General features: G+C 46.0%; 1 protein-coding gene and 1 pseudogene across 1 annotated transcript; one reads left to right on the forward strand and one right to left on the reverse strand.

The window, feature by feature from the left end:
- Positions 1–3,571, forward strand: LOC120672690 (annotated as a pseudogene).
- Positions 3,178–4,372, reverse strand: LOC120672691. Its single transcript, XM_039953222.1, has 2 exons — positions 3,887–4,372; positions 3,178–3,807 (listed from the first exon to the last, which is right to left on the reverse strand). The coding sequence occupies exons 1-2, from the start codon at positions 4,214–4,216 to the stop codon at positions 3,361–3,363; spliced, it is 777 nt and encodes a 258-aa protein (XP_039809156.1). The 5' UTR covers positions 4,217–4,372; the 3' UTR covers positions 3,178–3,360.
- Positions 4,373–11,457: the final 7,085 nt, after the last annotated feature.

The following is an 11,457-nucleotide window of genomic DNA, read 5'->3' on the forward strand; positions in this document are numbered from 1 at the left end:
CTCCCACGCCGTCCGAAGTAAAATAGGGTACGGCCGCGCCCCCGCCGGCGCGGACGCCGCCGCACGCGGCGAGGGCCCTGACGGCGCGATGCCGCCGGCGCAGCCCGATCCCGAACCGCCGCCCATCCACCGCCTGCTGGAGCTGATCAAATCCGAGCCCGACCCTGCCACCGCACTCTCCCACCTCGAGCTCCTCGTCTCCACCCGCCCGGCCTTCCCCACGCCGCAGCCGCTCATCTTCCACCTCCTCCGCCGCCTTGCCACCACCGCCCCGTCGCACCTCCCGCGGTTGTTGGGCCTCCTCCCGCGCATGCGCCACCGCCCGCGCTTCTCCGAGTCCGCGGCCCTCGTCGCCCTCTCCGCCTTCTCACGCGCCCTCATGCCCGACGCCGCGCTTGCCGCGTTCCGCGATCTCCCCTCCCTCCTCGGCTGCAACCCCGGCATCCGCTACCACAACACCCTCCTTGACGCGTTTGTGCGCGCCCGCCGGTTCTCCGATGCGGACGCGTTCTTTGCCTCCCTCTCCCACGGTGCCTTCGGCCGCCGCCTTGCCCCAAACCTCCAGACTTACAACATCATCCTACGCTCGCTCTGTGCCCGCGGGGACGTTGATCGCGCACTGTCGCTCTTCGGTACCTTGCGTCGCCGTGGAGTGGCGCCCGACCGAGTAACCTACTCCACCCTGATGGCTGGACTTGCGAAGCATGACCAACTTGACAATGCGCTCTACCTGCTCGACGAAATGCTGAAATGTGGAGTGCAGGCTGATGCCGTCTGTTATAATGCATTGCTCAGTGGTTGTTTGAAGAATGGCAAGTTCGAGAAAGCAATGAGGGTCTGGGAGCAACTGGTGAGGGTTCCGGGTGCAAGTCCCAACCTTGCCACTTACAAAGTGATGCTTGATGGCCTGTGTAAGCTTGGGAGATTTAAGGAGGGCAGGGGAGGTATGGAGTAGAATGGTAGCTAATAATCACCAACTGGATACGGTTACTCATGGGATCTTGATTCACGGGTTGTGCCGATCTGGAGATGTGGATGGTGCAACCCGGGTCTACTCGGAGATGGTCAAGGCTGGGCTTGTCCTTGATGTTGCAGTGTATAATTCGCTCATTAAGGGGTTCTGTGAAGCGGGGAAAACAGGTGAAGCTTGGAAATTCTGGGATTCCACAGGGTTTTCTGGCATTCGTAATACAACAACTTATAATATAATGATGAAGGGGCTGTTCAACAGTGGCATGGTTAATGAAGCTACAGAGTTGTTGGCGCAATTGGAGAATGATGCTGCATGCTCCCCTGACAAGGTGACTTTTGGTACACTGATCTATGGGCTGTGTGAGAATGGCTTTGCTAACAAGGCATTTAAAATTTTGGAGGATGCACGAACCAGTGGGAAAGAATTGGATGTGTTCTCATACTCGTCAATGATAAATAGATTTTACAAGGATGGTAGAACAGATGATGCAAATAAGGTGTATGAGAATATGGTGAAGGATGGTTGCAAACCAAATTCTCATGTTTACAATGCACTTATAAATGGTTTCTGCCGGGCATGCAAGATTAATGATGCTGTTAAAATCTACAGAGAAATGGCAGGCAATGGTGGTTCTCCAACGATTGTCACATACAACACTCTTATAGATGGTTTGTGTAAGGCTGAAAAGTATCAAGAAGCTTCAAGCTTGACAAAGGAAATGGTACAGAAAGGTTTTACACCAGACATCAAAACGTATGGCTCTTTGATCCGTGGCCTTTGTCGAGATAAGAAGGTTGATTCTGCGCTTAATATTTGGAATGAAATTCTTGATGTGGGTCTTAAGGTAGATGTAATAATGCACAACATCTTAATTCATGGTCTTTGTTCTGCTGGGAAAGTAGATGAAGCTTTCCGTCTTTATTTGGAGATGAAAGAAAAGAACTGTTCCCCCAATCTTGTGACCTGTAACACATTGATGGATGGATTTTATGAAGTAGGTTCAATTGATAAAGCAGCATCACTTTGGACCACCATCTTGGATTCTGGGTTGAAACCAGATATTGTTACATATAATACAAAGATTAAGGGTCTATGTTCTTGTAATAGGACACCTGAGGGGGTCCTGTTATTGGATGAGGTGCTTGCAAGAGGTATTTTACCAACTGTCATTACCTGGAACATATTAGTAAGAGCTGTAATCAAATATGGCCCTATTCAGATATGACCCCTTGGAATTCCTCATGGTATCCATTTTCTTTCCTTTCCTCTATTTGATAGATTTCTCAGTTGCATTACACGATGATGTAATTTTGTTGTTTCCCTTTTCAGTTGACCTTGAAAGTTTACTTATTGTGATGAAAGAGTGATGGTGAGCTCAGAACCCATAGCAACAAGCCAGCAGTGGCTTCAATGTCCATATCCCCACAATAGTACGCCCTACACTTCAGTGATCAGCGGTATGCTTTCTAGACTAAAGTCTAAATGACACTTTTAACCCCATATTTCACCAACCGAACAAAAGAAGAAAAAGGACTGAGATGTAGCCAATTTCTATTTCTTGATATTAGGGTACACATTATGGTTCCTTCAAATTAGATCGTCCTTCAGGAACATTCAGTTCTTGTTTTGTTGCCTTTCCCTTTTATCAATCTAGTCAAACTAATCGTGGATTAGTGCATTCATACTGAAAATTTCCGACGGTTCTTACCTTTCCCAGTTTTTAAAAAACTCTATTTGATTTTGTTTAGCAAGTTGTGAACTTTTGCTTACTAAAATAATCGATACTCTATGATTAGTTAACCTTGCAAACATTCATGATACAAGTTGTTAATAACTTAATATTGTGGATATTATTTGCTACTTGCACCCATGATTCTGTCTTCAGAGGCATATTTGTTTGTTTTTCTTAAAAATATTCACTTTGATTGAAATTAGAGAGACATTTCTTTAACACATCAAGAAATTAGCAGTGTTAACCATATTTTGGCTATTGAAACATTGCCAAAATATAGCTCTGATGATGCAATATTGAAGACAGCTTGAGCTTATCAGATCTCTGGTTTGAGAAACCTGTGGTTTATGGGCCAAGCTACATGTTGTTAAACATTTTTTATATAAAAACAATATCAACATTTCTTAGGCGCATCAAGAAGGTAACAGTGTTACCATGTTTTCGCTGTTGAAACATTGCTGAAACATATCTCTGATGCAAGATTGAATACAGCTTGAGTATATCAGATCTCAGGTTTGAGAAACCTGTGGTTTATTGGCCAAGCTACATGTTAGTCAATTTCTTGGAGTATAAAAAGTGTATCCATTCATGCTAACTTTATACAGTTTACATTACTTATGCAAGATTACACCCTACTGTTATATCTGGAACTCTTTCATTCTTCCCTTTTTTCTGTCTTCTCAGCTTTCGGTGGTGAGATATCCTGCTCGTAGATGACCTGAGCAACCAGACCAATGAAAATCAGACCCAGAGCAGCAACCTTCCTCCACTCCACCTCGGGTGTAGCAAAGACAGCGTTCGCAGTCGTAAGCCCAAGTATTGCCATCAGCCCAAGGTAAATGTTCATCCGAGTTTTTGACCCTGCACTCTCTTTTGCAATCTCTTTGACCTTCTGTGCTTCCACTTTTGCTTTCAGCTTGATTTCTTTCTTGTTCCGAGGCTTGACCTTCCCAAGACTTTTGAAGAACATTCCCTCGTTTTTCTCCTTTTCAATCCAATCTTCGAAGTCTTCTAACACCTTGTCGTTCATTTCTATCTCTTGCCTTTGTACCTCTGCCGTCTCCTCGAAGGCTTGCATCTTGCTGTCGAGCCTCTCCAGTATCTGTCTCATCATACACCGCAATTCTCTGTCAAACAGTGAATAAGCAGCTGTTCAACATCTCCTTGCAAGAGACGCTCACCTGGTCTCCAACGGCATCAAGCTCTTTCATAGCGTTCTGCCCAATCAGGTCGAACTCGGAGTCGGCATCCTTGGCGAACTTGGTCAGGTAAGCAGAGCGCTCATCCAAGAAGTCGGTGATGCGCACTTTCTGCGCCTGAAGCATAGCGATCTGCGCAAGAACCTCCTGCCGGCGTTTGTCGCCACCAAGCGGCGGAGAACTGCCGGATTCGGCATCTTCAGAGCCGCCGGCACAGATGAAAGATCTCTTCCTGCCTATCAGAGCACGCTGGAACGGGGAGGATCTGCGCAGCGAGGCAAGGGATGTCTGAATGGTATGAAGAGTAAGCATCTCCTCGTAATTCCGCAGTCCCTTTGCTGTTGCTGGTGTTGATTTGGCAAAGTATCGTGCGAGGGTTGGTTTCTGCCTACCTCTCGTAGCCGGAGCCCGGGAACCATATCCTTTCCTTGTTGCCTAACAGGACCAAATTGCCCTTGCGTGCTGGGTTCCCTCAGGTCCACGCGTCGTCACTTTCTGCGGGATGTGGACCCCTCTGTTGTCCATTTGGAGGGACCGAAAATATCGAGCCCCCATGAAGTCAGAAATCGGGCCGAAATAGGCGCAGTCGGGCATCCTGGGCCCAATCAAGTCCTGAATGATAGCTGGGCCGCAATGAATGAACACGTACAAGTGGACCGCTAGCATCATCATGTTGAATTGTTGATCGTTGAAGGAGCAAACTCGTACCATCTCGTTTTTTTTTTGCGGGGTTGTTAGGCGGAACAGGCATGGGTTTGATGTCACCTCTCACCCGCTAATTCTAGAATAGCGTGAAATGCTTCGTGCCTCTTTCTACCATCAAAGCCGGGTTTATTTTTTCCACACCAATTAAAACCCGACTGATGAATTGTTGTTGGGAGTGCCCTGGACTTTCCCTGTTTGTCGCTCTTGATTCGTGCTGCGGGGCCGTACCGGCAAATTCGAGGGCCCTTGCGAAACAATGGACTGGCCCTAGTGGCCTAGTGCAGGATCGCGAATACCAAGCGATAGCAGTCGACAAGCGCGATAAGCGCGATGTGCTGTGTGAAAGCACAAATGTTAGAAGTCACACGTGTGATTGGCAGTTAAATCATCACAAAAGGTCTAATAACTATTTTTTGTTCCGGAATAATTTCTTTTATTGCTGGAACAATTGTTATTGTTTGTGCAACAATTTTTTTTTTCCAAAAAAAATTTGTTTTAGCAACAAAGCATTGAGGGGCCTGGTTTATTAGGCCGATTTTAGGTTCAAAATATGGAATCCTGGAGAGGTTGTGGTACTGTGATAGGTCCACTCGAGATCACACACCTGACCCCGAGTAACACCCATGTAAAAGGAAGTGATAAGTGATACGCCTACAATGATTTATTTTTTAGGAGCAATTTGGGCCATATTTTGCTACAAATTGGATCAATAATTAACTAAATTAAAGTATTTATATGATTATGCCTAATGTATATCTAATATTTTGGGGACCCTTCAAATTCGGGGGCTCTGTGCGGTCGCACGGCCCGCACGTGCTTAGATACGGGCCTGGTGAAACGAGATCCGCCCTAGCACTACTCGCTATCTCTTCCTTTTTTTTTCGTCTGCCGGGAGCTCGGTTATTCAACGCAATAACGCAATGATCTGCAGCCACATGATTGTGCGACTAAACGATCCGGACCTAGCGTAATTCTTGAAAAAAAAACAAAGGCACCCTCTGAAACTCAGAAATCAGAATCGCAAATGATGCTCTGTGTCTGCGCACTGCAGACTGCCAGTAGCGCTGGTGCTGCACAGCCCACATGATGCGATGCGAATCTTTTTTTTTTTTTGCCTTGAGCAAGCAAATCCTCGGGATCACACGTCGCATCGGCATTCTAAGTGCTGAATGCCTGAATCCTCCTGGCCCCGCCCGACACATGCGCCTGCGTCCTCGAGACACCGGGAACGGGAACGGCCTGCACGGCCATGAGGCCCGCCCAGACGCCCAGTGTCCGACTACCCCTATGCCCATGCCCATACCCTTCTCCTCTGTCAGGATCCCAGGGCTCAGGAGGAGTAACGCCGCAAGCAGACGAACGTGCCGATGCCGGGAGCCTGGACCTGGGACCCGTTAGTTGCCTCCCGTAAAAATTTTGAAAATATATATTTTTTTATATTTTAAGTACTAAACATAGACTAATCATAAAAATAATTACAGAACTCGTCTGTAAATCGCGAGACGAATTTAATGAGCCTAATTAATTCGTCATTAGAGGCTATTTACTGTAGCATTACTGTAGTAATTTAACATCTGATTACAGTCTAATTAGGTTCATTAGATTCGTCTCGCCATTTACAGACAGCAGTCGCAATGCGTTTTTTTATTTCATTTAGATTTAAGTCTCCATGCAGGTGACGGAAATTTTTTTTTGAAATTTTGATTTTTGTAACTAAACACGGCGTTGGAAGGAGGCGGCTCGAGCTTATCGGTTCCTGGGGAATCAAAGCCTACGGTAATCTGATGCCGCGGTTAAATACTGCCAATTGGACCGCTCGACGCGTCGCTGTCGGCGCCACCGGAGCACGGCCTGCGTGCGGACGCACTTGCTCTCCTCGTCTCCTGCCCGGCAATGGCAACGGCATCGGCACGCAGCATCTTCCCTGCAGGTGAACGCAACGCCGTCGGCTGGACTCATCGCTAATCATCGCAGCGAGGTTCCTGATCCCCCAAGCATCGTCGCTGCTTTCGATCGACGCAATGGTTCTAGAACGTCAACGATGGCCGCAAACACGAAGAGAAAGGGGAGCTGGCGATCCGCCGACAGGGACAGCCGGGCGTACAGCTTGCAGCCTCGCACGTACGATTCCAGCAACAGAAAAACGCTTGGGTAGTACTAGACCAGTAAGGCGTACGTGCAGGGCCTAGCTGTCCTTTTACGGTGCAAAGACTTCGCGTTGTAGGACTTTATATATATATATATATATATATATATATATATATATATATATATATATATATATATATATAGTCTATTTGGTACCCAATGAGCTGAATATTATTCAGCACGTCGACGGCGCCACCACCGTCCGACGAGCCAGTAAAAACACCGCTCTTTTTAAATTATTAGCAAAAACGTAGCCACCGCAATCAATGCGCTTTAACTCCAACAAATTGACTGGGCACCCACTAGAGATAGTAAAAACTCCCATCTAAATGAGTAATTAGACGCAGAACCTTTTACGGTCCATGTTGCCAACATCATCCATTTTAATACGAGGACGGTTGGAAACTCGAGGATTTTGCCATTAATACCTCCTGCCGCAAATGCAATTGCGGCTTTTGCAAATGCAATTGCGGCTTTTGCAAATGCAATTGCGGCTTTTCCTCCCCTAATTTTCTCTCTCCCTCATTAATTGCCATCCCCTCTCTCCCTCACCACCTAGGGGCTCCTGCAAACTCACCGGAGATGCTCATCCCTAGAGGCTCCGATGGACCAGTTGGAGACTCATGACGCCGGATCCCCCTCTCCTCTCGCCTCACCCGATGCTTCATCAAGTTGTGATTTGGGATGCCACCACCGTCGTCGGCTGGGCATAGCCATGATTCAGGTGTCCCCCTGGTGGGGCTCGACCACCACCGCTGCCGGCTAGTCGGAGCCATTGGCCACCATCGGCTCAACCTCTGGTGGAAACGAGGTGAGTTCAACCACACCTACATACTTGTTCGATCCACCACAATCAGTTCTGAAGATTTTTACTCCTAATGCATCATCAGAAGAAACTAAGAATGTATTTTTACTCCTTTGATCTGGATAACAGCAGGCAGTTGATGATGTCCAAGGCACGGTGGTGCTCGTTTTTACTCCTTGATACACCGCACGGCGAGCACGCTACAACATCAGTTCATGGCTCCGTGTCCATGAGTTTATGACGATTTCAGAAGCTAGCAATCTTATTTTTTTTTAACATTGTACTCAAGCTACCATTTTAGGAATTTTTCTCTCAGCCAAATGATGTCCATAGTTCCAAAAAAAATTATAGTTGTAACATCACGCGCTACAATTAATACTCCCACTGAAAGCCTTATAGCTTCCTGTAAGAAAACTTTGTGCCACGTTTCATATCAATATTTTTTTACTATGCATAAGTAATTGATTCATATTCAACTTGTAGTAATTATTCCTCTATGAAAACTAGTTAGTATCAAATTACTTTTCAATTCAACTTGTAGTAATTATTCCTATATTGTACCGATATTACTTTTCGACACAACTAACAGTAATTTATCTCTCCTGATAACTCATAGTGTAATTGCCCATATACACTCGATATAATATTTTAGTGTTCAAAGGAATGTAGAATAAGCAAGGAATAATAACTAACTTGTATTTTAGTGTTCACATAGGCAAGGAGTAATAACTGTCCGTATAAACAAGAAATAATCCTTGGAGACCAAGGGTATAACTGTGTAGAATTCAGCATGTGCCTGAGGATCCAAAAAATCAATGGTGCTAAAAATCAGTTGTAAAATTTGTCTACAGCTAGTTTTTATGGTTGCAGAACAAACCAGTAGATTTTTACGGTCCTAGAGCTTGGCCGACCTCTGGTTGGAAGTGCTGCTGCTGCGCTTTATACTCCCACCCACGTCAACAGCGTAATTTTAGCTTGTCAGGTTGTCAGGAGGTCCGGCGACTGCGCGCATGATTACCGGTTAACCAAAATTGCACCAAAAACTCCGGCAGAGGTGCTTTATTGACATTTCAGATAATCAAACGTGCAATAATTATCATTACCGCGACAACCCAGTGTCTCTGTGGCCAACTCTGTATGAAAATCACTCATTAACCCACTTTTTACTACCCCTCAACGTTTGCACCGTAATTTTCTCCAGCTGGACTGTAGGTGGCACTCCGCCGTGAGCGTTGAATAATATTCAACACCCGGGATGCTAAATAGACCTTTGTGTATGGTTTTTGTTTTCTTGCCCAACCGAATGAAGAAAGAGGTGTCTTTCTTTTTTCCTTGAAAAATAAGAAAGAGATGTCATGATGGGAGGCGAACAGGAGCTTGGAAAATCATGGCGACCTAGTGTAAAGTCAGACGGTCTGGAAGCATTTTCGCAGGAGTACATGAATTTTCTTTAAGCGTAGTGATTCGCTTCGGATACGGAAAATTGAATGCTGCACGAAAATAGCATGAAAAAATAATATATATTCCACTTTCTGTGGAAGCTAGAGAACTTTCGTTCCCTGCTTTTTCGAAATACTATCATCATGGGCAAGATAACATATACTCTCCATGGCCAAGCGCTGTCTTGAATTGCAGTATTTGGCTGGCAAAGCCGCAAAGCTCTGGAGACCTGTTGGCTGTTGCTGCTCCGTTCCAGCAATGGAGGCCCCCACGTGTCGGCCAGCGGGAATGCTGACAAGGAGGCCGTTCCTCGCACAGCCGCGCAGGACAGAAGAGGCCTCGGCAGTCGGCACACCACCTTCCCTTCACGTGGGCCGACCGGCGGCGATGGCAGGCTTCGCGAGCAGGGCGGATGGGGACCACCCGGCCGCCGAGGTGGTTGGTGCACCTGAGAAGTGACGCCGTCTAGCTAGTGGATTGGATTCCGCCCATCGAGGTCCGATTCCAACAAACCACAGGCTGCTCACTTCACTGCGCAAGATATTTGCTCTGCTCCATAATACAGTACCCCTATACAAGCCACGATATTGTTTTTTTTTGTTGCGTGGATTAATTTTTTTCTCATCAAGATCGCGTAGGAACTTTTTTTTTAAAAAAAATGTATCCACTTGTTCAAAGTCTCGCTACAGAAGAAAAAGGAGAGAGCCCACTTGAGCTTTTTAAGAACAGGCCGGGATGGGAGCCTATTCCAAATTTGGCTCTGTCAGTGTGGGACGGGAACACATGCATGAATAATTGGATCGTAGACGACGTAGAGTTACCAGAAAACAAGCTAGACCTTGACTACGCAAAGTTTTTGGCGTAGTCTGGCTAATGAAAATACCAGAGGTTATATATTTAGTCGCAACTCACAATAAAAAATTGGTGCGATAAGTTAGGCACCCGTCCGAGTACGGTTAGCAACAAAACGACCACGTAGTATTGTACTACTATATTTTCTTTCACAAATTTCGGTTTTGTAGTGCTGCTGCTGAAAAAATTGTGAGATCTACTTATACATCTCAAAGCCTGTAAGGCTACCTGCACCGGCTCCTGTAAACTGACCCTGCAGGAGTCTATAGCGAAGAGGAGGGCTGCAGCGGCGGACGCCGTGCGGTCCGGTATGCAAGCGGACGATGCGTTCTGTGCTAAATCTAGCGCAGTAGAGGAGGTCCGGTATCTTGTGTCAGACCCACTCACACGCCTTCCCATTGGTCCCATGGGGAGAGAGAGAGTAAATGGAGAGAGAGAATGATGGAGAGAGAGAGTTGAAATAGAGTGTGACACGTGGGTTCTATTCGTGGTAGTTGATATAGAGAATAATGACCTTGTTTGGCAATGCTAGAATTCTAGCACGCACACATCTCGAAAAAAGAATCTCGCATGCATGAAGCACTAAATGAAGTCTATTTGCAAAACTTTTTTAGGGATGAGTGTAACTTTTCGCGACGAATCTAATGACGGTAATTAATCGATAATTAGCTATAGTGATGCTACAGTAACTATCCTCTAATCGCGCGGTCAAAGGCCTCATTAGATTCTTCAGGGTCACTAGCGCGGGGGTTTTGAAGTTGGTTTTGTAAACTGACTTTATTTGACACCATAATTAGTGGTCAAAATTTATTACTATTCACTAGCGCTACAATTCTTCCTAAACCAAACAGGGCCAATATATAGAGTACGACGAGTGCAGAATAATTGAATATAGAGTAGAGAATCTCGATGACCAGAATAAAATATTCTTTTTAGAGGATGAATATAGAGGATGATAAGTACGGATAGGCTAAGACTGGTCTATTTGAAATGGTGTGTTGTCCTTTTTAGCAATGGTGCCCTCCTGAAAATGACACCTGTAAAATTAATTTTAGACGGCCAGGCAACTAGAACACGTAAGAGCCAACAAGGCATCGATGGGCTCCATTAAGAGCAGTGGTACGCAACGAAATCTTGCAGAAGAAAAGAAGCGTTTATCTGCTGATGGCGGACCAGATCCACCGGCTGCTACTGCTGGACGTCACACCACATGATTAGCTCATACTCCTACCTTTTTTTTTGTCCTTTTCCAACCTTCACCTCAAGATCTACAATATACGAAATTCTACGTTTCGTTCAACCATAAGTCTGGTGCATGAGTTACCTTCCTGCTGAATTTGAGTGCAATCAGCTCCGATATTTTCACGAGAATTTAGAAAAAAAATCACATAAAAAATCAGTTCGTGCCACTACAAAATGGACATTTAACTATTTTTTTCTTACGACAGACAGGGCCCAGATCCCCCTTTTGAGCTGGTTGTGGCGCAGCTCACTGAGCACTGTGGTGTGCCCGGCAGCGGCAGGCGACCTCCACTCCGGTGCTTACGTGGCGCGGCACCACCGGCTGAACGGCGCAGGAACGAAGTAAACGCTGCTGCCTTCG

Source organism: Panicum virgatum, chromosome 5N, assembly GCF_016808335.1.
Source record: "Panicum virgatum strain AP13 chromosome 5N, P.virgatum_v5, whole genome shotgun sequence".
NCBI lineage: Eukaryota > Viridiplantae > Streptophyta > Magnoliopsida > Poales > Poaceae > Panicum > Panicum virgatum.